General features: G+C 36.5%; 1 protein-coding gene across 5 annotated transcripts in view; it reads right to left on the minus strand.

The window, feature by feature from the left end:
* LOC149741279 (disks large homolog 2-like) overlaps positions 1–16,358 on the minus strand; it is a 28,220-nt gene that overhangs the window by 11,065 nt on the left and 797 nt on the right. For 3 of the 5 annotated variants that reach the window (XM_089893911.1, XM_089893910.1, XM_089893912.1), the window contains exons 2-14: positions 16,161–16,292; positions 15,789–15,928; positions 8,336–8,461; positions 7,620–7,667; positions 7,147–7,200; positions 6,806–6,930; positions 6,347–6,445; positions 5,443–5,558; positions 4,946–5,082; positions 4,284–4,539; positions 3,784–3,916; positions 3,218–3,374; positions 2,098–2,200 (exon numbers count right to left, since the gene is read on the minus strand). In XM_089893911.1, coding sequence (XP_089750037.1) covers positions 2,098–2,200; positions 3,218–3,374; positions 3,784–3,916; positions 4,284–4,539; positions 4,946–5,082; positions 5,443–5,558; positions 6,347–6,445; positions 6,806–6,930; positions 7,147–7,200; positions 7,620–7,667; positions 8,336–8,461; positions 15,789–15,928; positions 16,161–16,292 — 1,626 coding nt within the window. Of the gene's footprint in view, positions 1–2,097; positions 2,201–3,217; positions 3,375–3,783; positions 3,917–4,283; positions 4,540–4,945; positions 5,083–5,442; positions 5,559–6,346; positions 6,446–6,805; positions 6,931–7,146; positions 7,201–7,619; positions 7,668–8,335; positions 8,462–11,668; positions 11,762–12,902; positions 13,076–15,788; positions 15,929–16,160; positions 16,293–16,358 lie in introns of those variants that run through there. The other 2 variants (XM_089893914.1, XM_089893913.1) reach the window with 2 other exon arrangements.

Raw genomic sequence — 16,358 nt, forward strand, 5'->3', positions numbered from 1 at the left:
TGTGCCTCACCACAGGACTAAAGGCATCATATATGCTACAAATAGTAACATACTATTACTAACGTCAAGGGCCACGGTCACAGTTTATCTATTTCTAGCTGCAATGACCACCACAAATAAAAATGACTGGACTTAAATATATAAGCTAAACTGACGTATACACGCTTGCGTAAATACTAAGTTAAATATATACGATATGAGCCAACTCTGACCTGGATCTCAGGTCCCCAAATTTGCCTTAATGTAAAACCTCACTTTATAAAAGAGAATCAATTAATAAATACCTAACACTGGTATACTACAAACTTAACGGCAACATCGTCGTTTAATGGTAAATTCTAATTAACTGGGCAATGGGCCAAGCATAGAATATAACCAATTAATAACAAACTTCTATATTCCATTGGGTTAAAGCGCTTGTCAACGGCCGTTCCCACAACACTCCGCTTTTCCAATAACTACCCTTTCCAACAGCTATAAACCTAAGGGCACTAGCTTCGTTTAACGTAAAATGCTAACAAAATTTATTTGTAACGAGCAAACTCTAGCCCGGGCATTACCCATACTTAATAACTACCTTAATTAAAAGCTACTGTAAACTAAACACATCTTAACACATCTGCATCAGCAGTATTCTATAAACCTAATGGCAACAACATCGGTTGTAAATTTAAACATCGCAACCGCCTTTTTCCTTCCCACCTGCCGCCTCTGTATCTAAATGCGCTGCACAGATAAATCTAATCTAAAACTCCAATGCTCCTGGCACCCTACACCGCCACAACCTTCGCCCTTTGATAGTAACAGCTATTTAAACAACAGAAACATCTGGCCGACGATTTCTGAATCAGAATCAACTTCTTAATGTGACGTCACACCTCAACCCGGAAACTCAATGTGACGTCACACATAAGCCACCAAGAGAAGCGAGAATTCGAGTTGTTGTTCTAATTATGACGAATAACCGGTGTCAATGGGACCTCACTAATTATTGCGTCATATACGGTTATTAGTGACGTAATAAAACTACTTTTTACAGAGCTCGTAAAACTTTGAGTACAGTTTTAATACAGACATAACATGTTGTCCTAATTATATATATATATATACGGTTGGGGCAATTACGGTTAACTGTCTTACGACACATACGTCAAACGCTATGTAAAAAAATACGAATGCAAGCATTACACATATGGTTAGCGACTTGCGATTTAGCGTGCTCTTTCGACTTTGCATTGGGTCATTGGGGTGTATATATACGTGCATAAAACACGGATTTTCTATGAGCATTAATATAAACATTCCAACTCTCGACGTCACCAAAGATGGTTTTAGTTTTTAAACTTAAACGTATGAAATAAAAGTCGTATTTAACATATTCTATGCGACCATTACATGGAGCTGTATCTATATTAAATATTATTGGAGAATCCATTAACGTCTTGACATGAGACATTATTATATGAGTCACATCTTGAAGGCATGAAACTTAGTCACTACGTTTATCATTACACGGTATATGTTCATACAGAGTTCAGTATCCGGTACACAACAACAATATGTAAGAGGAATTAATGCCTAATATACCACTGGAGTATTGCTATATATATATAGTATACTATTTTATATGGGTATTACGTTTAAAAAACACTAAAATTTTAAAATGAATAATCACACCGTCACACGTGATAACTCGTAAGGTGGCACGAGCTGTATGAACATCTATGTTATAAAAACTGTCGTTTTCCGGTCACGCAAGGATAAATTAAGTTCATTCATTCATGTTCTATATATAGCCTAGTCTTGAACCTGCTATATAACCTATAGGTGTAAACATGGGGCGCACAAATAATAGTCAATGCGCTACGTACGTGACCGAATTGCTAACTACATAATGAATAGACACTTTATTCTCGCGTGACAGGAAAGGTCACCGAAAGCAGTTATAACATTCGTGTTTTTTTTAGTACACACTATTTTTAGTAAACTATTTACTATTTAGTTAAGTATTTTATCACTGCATCGTGAAGCATACAACGCGAAAATTTATTGGCCATGTTTGGTCTAGAATTGCCAGATACTAATTGAAAAAGTTACCTTCTGGTTTATATTGTGCTCCAATGGTGACCACTTTGTCGGCGCTCTTTAACGCATGCGCTGCTTCCTCGTGTGTTGCTTTGGTAAGGTCAATGCCATTAACCTACAGGGTAAAAAAGGTCGTTTATATTCTAGTGGGTGAAAACTTAAGTGACTTATCCATGGTTGCCACTCTAATGCCCTCAGTTGAGCTGCTGAGGCTATTACAGTGTGTGGATAAGTAGACATGACTTTAGGTTGGTTTGGTCATTTATATCCTGGTGGGTGGGAACTTGAGTGTCTTATCCATGGTTGCTCCTTTAATGCCGACAGTTGAGTTGCTGAAGCTATTACAGTGTGTGGATAAGCAGGTATGATATTTCTAGGATACAAATGTAGCAACAGGCAGAAATCTTATTTCATATGAATTAAAATGTCACTTCATTTAAAACACAGACACATAGCGTCATAACATTAGATTACTTCCCATTTTAACCAAATAGGAAGCATTCACTTACATAAGGATGAATGTTACACATTGATTAACATTTGATTGATAAGGTTTGAAAATAGAAAACCAAAGATGGGAGAAAAGAATGCAAAGGTTATGATTCAACTTAATTTTATTAAATTACTCAACAGATGACAAATTCAAAGTTATTTTAGGGGGAAAAATTTTCACCAATAAGTCTTGCTATATGGGAGACGAAATGTTGGTGTAATAAATTCTCTTTTTATACTGGTTGAGCCAATTTAATGTTTAAATATTTTGTAACGCATAATGTTTAAGGGTGAAAATGGTGCCTAGGGCCAAAAATTAGAAACAAGTTAAAAACTATGTTGCAACGTGAATAGAAAACTAGCTTCAAAACGAGAAGAGGAAAAAAATAAGATAGTAGGATACAGGTTTAAGGCTTGAAGTTGAAGGCAAGACTTTAGTAAATGCTCTAACCCAGTGGTCGCTAATGGGTTGTTCAAATTGTCAGCTTTACACAAAAATCACCCATAAAGCTACATACGTGGTAACTCATAAGTTGGCAAGAGGTGTATGAAACAAAACACCTGTGTTATAACTGTTGGGAGCCAGTGGAATTGCCAGCCATAGATAAGTTTCATGCCATTAAATAAATCTTTTACTTACTGATAATAGTTGATCTCCTCTGAATAGTTCACCACTCACATCTGCAGTACCTCCAGCAAGTATGTAGGATATGAATATCCCTTCACTACCATCTCCACCTACTATGTTGAAGCCAAGACCAACCCCTGTCTTGTTAAGTGTCACAAACCGCACCTCCCTGTGTAAAGAGTAAGTACAGATAATTGTATGTGGGTGAGGTCCCACAACGTAGCATGTCATGAGTCCTAGGATTTAGGCCAGGATTGGCCTATTACTTTAAAAGTACAGGTAATAAATGCGCACATAGATTAATACTTTGTTTTGTAATAAGGATAAGGGACCTGTTTAAGGCTCAATGTTGCCACCGTTGTAGGTGTAAGGCAAGATACTTAAAGGCAATTGCTACAACTCTGGCTGTGTCAGCCATACAGAAAAAACACAGCCATAAAACAGCTACAAAGTTACATACGTGGTAACACGCAAGCGGACATGAAGTGCATGAAAGCAAACAGAACACCTGCCTATAACAACTGCAGCTGCCCCGCCACATTGAAATAAGTTAGACACAGTCGTATTCATATGTTCACCTTGGTATCTGGCTTCTCTTAGTAGCTTCATCCCTAGGTTGATAGATGGGCATCTGTGGTGGGAGTTCTACTTCATGGCTGTCATCGGTGGCTAACATGGGATCACTGGTTTGGTAACTTGTGGGTGGGGACACTGGGTGTATAGAGTGGTGTTAATACACGGGGTAATACACAATAGATAAGGGTTTCTTAACCAGGGGTGCGAGAACTATTAAAAAGTTGGTGACATTTAATGTAGCCTTTAAAAGAAACTAAGCCACACGCATATAAGATGTCTACTTGAGTACTTGTTGCCCTGAATAATCTAATGATGAAAAACTCTGTATTAAAGAATACAAACGTATTTCTTCTTTCATTAGATGTAGCAGCAGAAATGGGACTTAAAACCTATTTACATCTGTTACTTTATTCACCACTTGGTCTCAAAATAAAACCAGGAATCTGCTAGTTATCCCAATATGCCTAAAATTTAAAACTTTGAAACAAAAAAATTAAGGCACCTTTAATGCCGCTTTCAATAGATGTAGCAGGTGGAAGATGACGTTCCTCCTGGAACAACTCATCTGATGGAGGAGGGAGGACAATAGGAGCAACATCCTCTTCCTGGGGATCGGATGTTTGTATGGATGGGAGGGGATAATGAGAAGTGATGTTGATGGATTGACGAAGTATATGAAGATCAACAACATTAGATGTTCCTTTTAATATTGACACAGCTGCTTCGTGGGATAAATCCAAGACGGAAATGCCGTCAACCTGGTGTGGAAGTGGTGTGTTACTACTACTGGGGTAAAGTTTTGAGCTCAATGCTGACACCATTGTTGGTATATTTGTAGTTACGCAAACCACTTGACTCCAATTGCTCCAACCGTGAGCAGCTGGCTTCGCTAGCAGCACAACTTTTAATTTCTTTTTAAAAAATATGCAACTGGCTTTGCGGGCCACACTTCTTTTGGACGCCTCATTTGGCCCGTAGGTTGCAGGCCTCCGCTTAAAACCATTAAATCTCATAAAATATGTGATAATATCTTATTTCATGCTATGCTAGATTTCGTTTTCCTTTTTAAACCCACATAGTTTCACATATTTTCTTTTTTAAACCCACAGTACCTTGGTATTATAACATTGAGATTGAACCACATAAAACATAAACGACACTTACAGATATTATCTTATCTCCAACTTGCAGCACCCCGTCAGCCTCAGCTGCCCCACCTTCAATAACCTTGGTCACGTATATGCTATTGTCACCAGGTATATGTTGGTTACCAATGCCACCTGCTATGCTGAAGCCAAGACCTGTTTATTGAGTGGGTGGTAAGTAAAATGGTTTGTGATATTGAATTAAGCGCCTTGTGGCCAAAAGCATTGGATTCAATGCTTGAAACTTTTGTGGGGGGTGTGTGTCCTTGGGCAAGATAACATGACCAACAGTGAGTCGTTGAGCAAAGAGAACATGACCAACAGTGAGTCCTTGGGCAAAAAGAACATGACCAACAAAAAGTTACAAATGTGGTTTCTTATAAGCAGGCACAATGTGTATGAACCGGGTTATAGCGACCCTCGTTTCCCCAAAGATAATTTATAGGGATGAGGTCTTCAGTAAGGCACGCCGTGTGCATAAATATACAAACAAACAACATTAATTGAAATACGAACCTTTAGTTCCTTTCACAAGTTGAATATCTATTTCGGTTTCTTCCAAATTCTCGTCATTTATTTCATGTATGGAGCGTACGGTTGACATATCTTCCAATGACCGACGAATCCTTAATCTGGGTTGGGAGATGTAATAGTTGAATATAAAGGTAAGTATACCCTGTTGATCATATTGAAAATATATTGAGGAAGAACTTTTAAAGAGGTTGAGGTAACTGTAAGAGGGTTTGATTTAGGTAAAGGGAAAAATGACAGTACTTGTTGGTTGTACTGAACAATTTTTATGGCTAAATCAAGCACACCTATTCAGTGATAGAGGCATGGCTAGGGGGACCTGCGATTTTGGTCTAGTGAGTGTCAGATACTTTTATTTCTTGTGAAATTATTTTTTGATAGCAAACATACAATATGGCATTACTTTGGTAAAAACAGATTTAGTTTGGGTAAAAAAACATTCTGTATCCAAAGTTTTTACATATATACGTTCACAAATAAAACATATTACTTTAAAAAATCGTCTAAAAATATTTTATTGATTTCTGTAATATTTTACATTGTCTTTGTTACGTCACAAAAATAATTATGACTGTCACAGCATCAGCCAACCTTATACGCTTGTTACTCTGGTAAAATAGGGGTTATAAGCCATGTTTATTACCAGCATATGTGTCGAACTTCTTGACCTAACTAACAGTATTCGTTATAACCAAATTTTGGCCAATACAATTCGCGTCGCCAATATAGCAAGGAAAACCTTGCCCGACGCATAATTATGATTTCACATATTGGCCCGCGATAAAATAAGTTTTGGAACCCCTGATTTAGCCTATGAAATAAGGGCAACCTAGAATAAAATAATGTGTTGTGAATGTATAGGTACATTGTAAGCTTAGTATGAACTTACACAACTGTTGAACCAGCCATCTTAAGAGCATTCACTGCATCAGCATGGCAGACATTGCTTGTGTCCACGTTATTGACTGCCATAATTGCATTGCCAGCTCTGAAACAAATGGGCACGCAAGTTGAAAGAACAAGGGAACACAAATCAGTAAATAACATTTATTAGCACCAACACCCAGTTTCAACTCTTACGTGCAATGCATCAGCAGTGCAACATACCCTGTGTCAAATTTATTTTAACTATATTCCGTTCCATATGTCATTGAAATTTATATAAACTTTTCCCATATACACCATTTTATTCCCTTACCTATTTATCAAGGTCAAAGGATAATAGTAAAAAGTCTTTTTTGCTGCTTTGCATGATAATAGGAACAAAATTAAAGTTTTTTTACTGAAGGAGCCCAAACACTATTATACATTAAAAAATTAAGTATGTAATTTCAAAGCAATGACCCACCTCAACCTTCCATCAGCTGCAGCAGCCCCACCAGGTATAATCTTGGTGATGTATATACTGCCATCTTGTGGCTCAAGTGGGTTGTCACGACCACCAGCGATCGAGAATCCAAGGCCGGCACTTCCCTATTTTAGGAAAGAGGGTTATAAATGGGTGGTTGTATTATTTTCTGGGGGGGGGGTGTTGTTAGGGTTTAAGATATCGGGTATGATGCCTGATGTTGCTACCAATATGGGTAAGCCTCGGACAAGAGGTGTTTTGATGATTGGTTGAACAAATTGTCACCATAGAAAAAAATAGATAGACCAAATTGTCAGCATGGAAAAAATTCTCTATCTTACCCTTTCTAGTAGAATGTCTTCATATTCGTATGTTGGTTGTGGCATTGAAGTGTGCTGGAATTAAACATCATATTAAGTTGTTGTTATGGGTAGGTGTAAGGTGACTACATAATTACAACTATGTAGAAGAAAACAATGCATAGGAAAAGTTAGTAGTTGCATCTGGCCTCAAAAAACAGTGGATTGACTGATTACTGCTATACCACAAAATACTGGGTTTGTAGATTGACACTGCCACCATTGTGGCATATGTGTCGTTGGGCAAGACACTTAACAGCAATTGCTCCAACCCAGTGGCCACTAAGGGGTTGTCCTTGTCCAAATTGTTAGCCATACAAAAAAAGATGTATTACTAATGTACTATTATATGCTATACAAGAAGATATTATATGCTATACAAGAAGATATTATATGCTATACAAGATGGCTTACAATATCACCACATAAGCACATTAACATGAAGATATACTTACAATAACTGGTGTTGTAGGCATGAATGGTTTAGTTTGATGGCTGTCCAACTGCAATAACAGCAACATATTAGCATATATGCATATATGCACCTACTAAATGAACAATACGTCATTATAGAAAACTATGCTAAACTATAAGTGGGGTCATGTAAGACTTTAACAGTAACTGTGTGTGACACTGGCAGTGCAATGTCAAGTATGGTAATATATTAAAGTTATGTGTGCAAGTTAGTGCATATCAGAGATTAATTTAAACTTCAAATCGATTCAAAATTCAATATTTTCATGAAAGTGACATGCAAGTCTTATCTTATATCAGAGATAATCAATTTTATAAGATTGCAACCCACTATCTATAACCGAGGTCCTTGGTGGGATACTAATCATATAATACACAACTTCTTGCCTACAGATATTAAACTTCAAATCATGGTTTAGTAGTTTCAGACACACAATGTGGCCTGGTGTATCAGACGACACTCATGTTTTAACTTGGCAGTGAGCATGAGATGTATGAATACACCATGTGTGTCTGGTGTATAAGAAGACACCCATGTTATAACTTAACAGTGAGCATGAGGTGTATGAATGCATCATGTGTGTCTGGTGTATAAGAAGACATTTGTGCTCTAACTCAACAGAGAACATGGGGTGTGGGAACACGCCATGTGTGCCTTTAAACATCTACAGCCCGACAGTGAGCATGAGGTTCTTACATTTGTTGTCATCTCAACAACTTGTGGATGATTCTTCCTATAATGAGGATCGAACCCAGGATCGGAGGATGTCGATTTAGCGATGTCTCCATGTGAGAGTCTCTCCTCATCTTGGTAGCGATATTTCTGGAAAAATACAAAGTTTAAGACTTACATATGTGTAACGGTAAGGACCTATTGAAAATGCTAATGGTAGCACCCTGGTAGTGGCCAACTCTGACCTAAATCCTAGGTCTAACTTAGCATACCATACAACATACACATACAGAATACAGCTTAATAAACTAACTTTACAGTATTTCTACTATTTTTCTAAGTGTTTACCACAACCAACGCAAATACAGCTTTAAAGAGTTAAACATATTATTCCAGCGTTTACCGTCAGCACACAATTACGAACGGTTTACTAAATTGCGTCGGCAATTATTAATTACCCCGAATTTCTAGGGCTTAGGTCATGTATATAGAAGCATGCGGGTTTGGAAAAATGTACATCAGAATAAATCAGCCTTGCTTCTTCGTATTTTGTGGTTTGATTAAACTGCACAAAGAAGCCGCATATACAAGGGGGTCAATTACACGCTACGTTATTGGATCGCTGCCAGCATTCTATCGACGCCATTATATAAGGCCTCGTATAATTATGTGCAACGTATTAACTACGGTGGTGAATTAACAGCGAACCCCAGAGGTGCTGTGTGTTGTTATAATGTTCGATTGAATGTTATGCGATTAAGACGACGTGCGAATGAATAAATGAACATGACCTATTTATTCTCGCGTGGCGGAGACACGGCAGTTTTTATAATGTAAACGGGTATTTTGTTTCTTACGTCTTGTGCCCGCTTACGGGTTACCACCTATGTTGATATATATAACTTTGTATGTTGTTTTGGACATTCAAAATGTATACAAGAACAAATATACAGCGGCCTACCCAACCTACTATATTACTACAGTTGAATCGTATTAAATTTTAATCATTCGTAAACCTTTGGATTACTTTTAAGTAGGTTAAGCGTTTATCATTGTTTGAAGTAAACTTAAAAACTAAACCATGTTTAAAACAAAGTTTAAAAAATAAATTAAGTTTAACGCTAGCTTACACGAGAGTAGCGTTACCGTGGCAAACTTTGTATCGATCTAAGCTCTGCTTGTTATTAGTTTAAAGCTACATGACGGTGCTACCATAGAAACTTGGTGGGTATAAAATAGCTAGTGATAATCATGGGTGGATTAACTGGTATTTAACTGGAAACCACCAGAACCCTATATGTAGTAGGGTGGGGGACAATCCGAAGAAGGGACACCTTTTATTTTATATTTTTGTCCCATTTGGTAGTAAACAAAGAACATTTAAAGAATTATAAAACTGTATCTTAACGACTCCCATAAACCGTTATTAATCGTTTAAAACACGATCAGGATACTTGGATATTATGTGTTATAGGTGTCCCGTCTTCTGTCGGCACACAATTATCAACGGTTTATATCTACATTATTCTCTTCCGGTACCGTTTTCCATCTACTATATATTATTAACAGTCTTCCGGTAACTGCAAGACACTTTTAACCCAGATTACAATTCATCTTATCACTTTGTTATCTGAATTAACTAAAAATCCCACAAGCCCAATACATTTTTTAAGTTTACTAAAAAAAAAACGTTTTCTGTTATTACGAAACATTTAACACCTATATTGCAATTTAATTGCTTCGTTACTTCAACTTTTTATCTAACAACTTTGGGTAACATTCTAAGATGTATATGATGTTGATGTATAGGTGTTATAAAATTATATTCTGGCAATAGTTTATTATGTGACATTTAAAGGACTAATAGTTTATAATGGACCCTTATATATAACAAAATATTTTATGCCTGAAGTTCCCTTTTAGAATCAGAAAACATTCTGTTTGTCGGTAAATTAATGCAAGCAATGGTGACAAATGGCGCGTGCAATTTCAGCATTAAATTCCCTGCAAATGTTCTCGGGTGTAGGCTTAATGTGAGCGACACATGGAAGGGTATTGACGTGATGGCTCGGGTATATGTCAGTGGATATATGGGGGTATAAGGTTAAATCGGCCTTACATGCAACAGATAGGGCTTATATTGAAACTGTAAAGTTGAGGGCCGCCCAACGCATGACTTGCCCGCCTATCATGTCATTAATTATGCACGAACAGCATGAGGCCAACGGTAGAGCAGCACATGCTATTACAGTATACGTTCAATGCATTCAATATGTGGCCAACGGGTTCTTATTACTTTTTAAGGTTGCTTGCAATTTGGAGGCGGTGTGAATTTAAAATTATCATTACTTTACAATAATTAATAAAAATGGGCATATGCAGGGTAAATTTGGGGTACATTCTATTACAGTATACGTTATAGTATTTGATGTGATTCTAATTACTTCTATGTTATTCTAACTTACTGCAACATTCGGTCTGACTTACGCCGTGGAACTATTGCGTTTACGTTATAATACAAAAAAAACAAGTTTTGGCATACGCTGTGCAACGTAACGCTGTACTGGGAATGCATTGAGTTTAAATAGTTTAAAAAACATTGGCATTCCTGCATCGTGCGTTAACTAATCGTTACTGGTTAGTAAAAACCCAAATAAAGTCAAACCCGATGTAAACAAAAATGAAGCTGATACCCAACTTTATTATGTCTCATATATTACTATGTGTCGCTATGCTCCTATTATGGTCGCGTGTTATATTTCGCATGGGCTGTACTAGATACGATGACATAGTATACTTAATTTGCTTGACGTAAGAGAGAATAAAATACACCTTACAAAACCAACATATATTAAATAGCATCACATTATACATCAGCTTTATTGGAGTTAATAAACACCACTTCAAAATCGGTGAGACAACACCTTAATTTCGAGACAATACCTAACTTGAAAACAAGCCAATTGGAAATTGACGCCAATGACAATATGTGATGACGTATTGATCCACACGATACCGTGTTATTTCCAAGCATTATAATCACGCCAAGAACAAGATACAACGACGAAAACAGCTGTAGTACCAGATACAAGTGAATATAATGCAGCATATTAGACTAGTACACGTAGAAACTAAAGCCTAATGTATTAATGTAACCCTGATGAAGTCTTGCTGAGTAGTGTTATACCGGAAAAGCACATAAAGACTATTTCCTAAGGTTATAGTTATATATTTCTGAAAATAGTCTTTGTTTTCTATTAAATGGGACAAGAACATAGTATGAAAACATGTCCCAATTTACTCCAACCTATTATATACCATTACGGTATTCTTAAGCTCTCAACGTATATAGCTTACCTTACAACCGAATGAATAGTTAAATGTAGCCCGTTTACATTTCATACTACACGAACATAACATTCTGTGCCTGCAAGAACATTAACCCTGCAAAAGCTTGTTTTAAACCGAGATCAATTACTGCACCTCGTCCAACATGCATAGCTAAAATTAACTGTATATCCTAGCAGGTACTGGTCGCGTACTGCTGCGCAGGGTATGTTGTATCGATTAAATTTAAAACATGGTTGGTCGTCAAAACCCGGTAGCTTGGTATACTACAGTGTGCCTATACTCTGAACTGAGCAGTAATTGCATCATGACACTTAAATAAACTAACACCTGCCGATGCCTCAACTTGTTAGGCGACAACTTTAAACAGTATCGTATACGGATTAAACCTTACGCGTACATTAGTAACCGCTAGCGCTAATTAATCAGTACCTTTCTATAGAACGTTAACTGCACAAGATTGAATACTTTTAACTAGCAGCTAGATCGTGGGCCGGTAAAGCAAAGTGGCGCAGTACGGTCTTTATTGTCCTACCATCGATCGAACAAGAACAGAGACAGCATCGATTTTTGGGTGACGAAGGAAAAGTAATTGTGACCCCGGGGAAATTTTACTTGAAGGCGACTTCTGGTATTATTTTAATACCCATATTGTATGGATTGATACAGTGCACTACTTGTAAAGGGAATGTAAGATGGGGAAAGAGAGTAGTAAACATGCGAAGTACAGCTATACTGCAAAGTTGCATGCTAAGAATATCTTTATCTAAAATAGGCTCAGTCCTTGTAATATTTCATTTATTGTGCAATTGGATTAATTTAATGTACTACTTGTACATTAAGTGAACACAAAGGTAGCGGAAGGGTGGTAATTCTGCAAATAAAGTTACAGCTGTAGCAGAGTAGTATTTAGAGTATTTATAACTGCATCTCTTGATACGGGTTTAGGTGTGCTGCGAAATTTTCATTAATAATTCTTAATTGCCAAATTGGCAAATTTGTTGGAAGTTTAGCGTGCGCTGTAAGGAATTTATTAAAAGAGTTTTTATAAGTGTAGGAAGACGGAGACGGACGAATTTATAGCATTTAGGTTAAGCTGTTGCCCTGGAAAGGCACTGAGAAAAGCATACACGCAGCAATGCAACTATTTTTGGGGGCAATGATATACAATATGATACAAAAAGCTTGGGTTAATAGAAGTTGATAATACAGTTATTACCACAACACAACACAAAGTACAAACCTTTGCAAAGCATAAACAGGACATTGTACAAGGTTGCTGAATGCTATTTCCAGTGAGATATTATAACGGTATATATGCCCTACATCACAGTTGTGGGTAATATATACAAACATGCGTCTTACACACTAATTTATACAATACGATTTTCTATGCCCTGTTCATAAGAAATTTGTTAACAAGAGAAAAAGGGGAAAATAAATGAAAAACTCAAGGTATCGTAACGACGAAAGAATGTTTCGTTTTTGTAATACGTAGTCATAAAAACAGCCATAAAAATCGGCGATGAGTTTTACTACGTTGCTACTTGCTATGCCACAACCACAACCCAAAGGTAGTATTATACATATTAATAATACTGACCAATAGATCTACGGGAACTAATTATTTTGCTGCAAAATATAACACAACTTTATGACATAACTTTATTTATCTCATCACCGAAAATGGTAACGAAGACCAAATTAATTAAAACAACAAAAACAATGGAATTAGGGGCAAAGTCGTTAAAACACGTCACGGATAAGATACATACGAAAGTATTGGTTAAAAGCGTGTCTGTTAACTCCAACATACAGGAAACTAACTACAGAACGTAGAGTCTGTCAAATGAATATTTCGTTTGAATGCACAGCTGTATTTAAGATTTAATAGCACGTTCTATACAAGATGCACGTATATTGGTACCGCACTGCACAAATAAACAGCTGAAAATAGAATATTTTCCAAGTAATATCGATTCCTTATCTCGGTTTACCAGACTTAATATATACGCAACAACAAGAATTCTTTAAATTTTAAATTAAGCCTGGAGCTTCAAAAGCGTTGCTAGTTCTATCCTATTAGGTATAAATTATAACTTTATTCTTCTATGTACGTCGCGTGCACGCCTAATCTTTATTAAAAAGCCTGATCACTACATCAAAAGTTATAGTTGCTACGTTGGTGCTAAATTTATGCTATTTTTTGTCTAGTTTAATAGAATGTGAACTATAGCCCTGATCGTATTCAACTCAACAACACATCACATTAGAATCTATACTGTATTCTGCATCATTTTTGTTCCCTAAGGTACATTATACGGGGAAACGTTAAACTGCGGCGAGCATAATCGATACACATGTATAATGCATTGGGTCAGGGAACCGCAAACTCTTCTTGTGGTGTAACACGGCAACATGGAGACAAGGAATAAAACGCAATAAAACTATTCGAAAAGAACTCTATACACGTCGTCACCTCAAGCTTAAAACGCCAGTCAACTTTTTTACCCGCCACACACGCGAGTAATTGCTTTAAAAAGCTTACAGTAAAGACGGGCCGTAATTAACGTGGAAAGATCGCAAATTAATTACGACTCTTAACAAGGCTGTAAAAGATGACAAGTCTATAATTAAGCAGCTTGAATGAACTGTAGTAGAAATAGGGTCTATTATTAGCCCGACGCCAATTTTCAGGACCAAATAAAAATCTGAAAGTTGCAACACAGCCTTTGATAAAAGCAAACAACCTATATTTTTACATATTATAAGTTTTAAAACAACCACTATTAAAAACACTGCGTTATGAGAGTCACCAACGTCGTTTGCCGTGCTGACGTAATTTGCTCTCTAACGCCAACGTAGGGACAAATATTTATAGCAACCGGAGTTGGTCTCTCAAAGGAAGTGCAGACACTGTATCAGCGTGTTTCGTAAAATCAACACACATTGATTACACAAGCAGACTGCAATGCCGGAGAAAAGAAATCAAATAAACTTTCTATTAAAAAATTAATATGTCACTAGACTCACTAGTCACTACGGTTGACTGCTATTTTTGCTGACAATTTTTATACAAGAACAGTTTTAGTCAAACCAGTAAAAAACAGAACTCCATTTAAAAAGGCTGATTTTACAGCAGTGGTTAACATGCTCTGGCTATCTACAAGGCTAAACTCTGCTTAGGAAGAACCTGACACTTATTTTAGAATCACTAAGCTTGAAAAACCTATACATTTACAATTAAAGGCCACTGTACCAAACAGTTCACTTTGCTATACAACTGTCCAATGTTTAGAACATGTCTATAAGACACTGCCACACTGGCCATGCTATAACCACTCTTGAATAAATAAATCTATATTCAATACTTCACTATTGATGGGACAACTGTTTGGGAGAAAGGCTTATTAAAACTATTGGCAAGTTATCATTAAATGAGATATTATGGCAATACCTTAAGGAATTGTGGTCAAATATGAAACTCACATTAAAATGCAATTGCCCAGTTTTCCGAATATTAAACATTTAAAATTGGACATTTAAGTGATAGATCACTATCCAATTTAAGGTATAGAACAGTGCGGTAATGGATAAGATGGATACTGTTAGTACAGTTTTAGCAATTACCAACAACCTTTTACCTTTTTAACAATTTACAGCAAAACAGTCATAAAGACATAATTCTGTAAATATTCTTTGTTTACTACTAAAGGGGTTGATAAAAAAAGCAAATAGTGGCTAACAACTAAGCTACTACATATGAGCGAGTAGCTTAAGTAAACAATATACACGTAAGTATTTGAGAACAATATACAGGCTTGTGGATTAGAACATGGAAAATCTAAGTGTTGCAATGTTTGCATTTATTTATAATAAACAATAACACATAACACATATCCTATATTTCGAATGACATTGGATTCAACAAGTTTTATAGGAATACGCCGAACCCCTGCTTACCCGCAATACTTCCAATGAGCAACAACAAAAATTTGTATTAACACCTTACAAGCATAGACCAAAGACTTAATCAGTAAAAAGTACATAATTATTATACAATTATACAAACATATAAACCAGCTGCTATAAACAGATAATATGCCCATCATTGCTCTATGGATCATACCTTATCGTTGGCATTGTTATTGTAGTGTAGTTCACTAGTGTTATGATGCCACGCTATAGATGAAGGCTCCATGTTTAGTTGATCGCCTCCTATCCGCTGGAAAGCTTCAATCAACGTCACTTCATAATATTCCTGAATGTCTACCAAGGATGAATGATGGCTAGTATATAGGCTGGTAATACAAAACACATACACACCCATAGGCCTCGGTGTCAAACTTTTTAACATGCCAATGAAAGTTGGATGATGATGGTTATTGGGTATTAAATTAAGTGGTTCCCAAATTTTGCAAGCTTAAATTTTGCAAGTTTTAAACTTTATCTGCAATCTAAAGGATTTATCCAAAAATTGAGAAACAAAAGCATGGCCTACCAAGTAACGCATGGAATAGTTCACTTCGAAATATGTCCATAACTTTTTCCAATGCTCCACGTAGAGCCATGTCACCAGGCTTTGTCAGTTTAACATGGTATTGTTGAAGCAATGCTAAAGCACGCTCAGCATCTGAAAACAAAAGTTCAAAAAACATCACAAAGAAAAAAAAATTAGAAGAATGTAAAGAAAGAATGT

This window comes from Ciona robusta, chromosome 1 (assembly GCF_009617815.1).
Source record: "Ciona robusta chromosome 1, ASM961781v2".
In the NCBI taxonomy this organism is placed as follows: domain Eukaryota; kingdom Metazoa; phylum Chordata; class Ascidiacea; order Phlebobranchia; family Cionidae; genus Ciona; species Ciona robusta.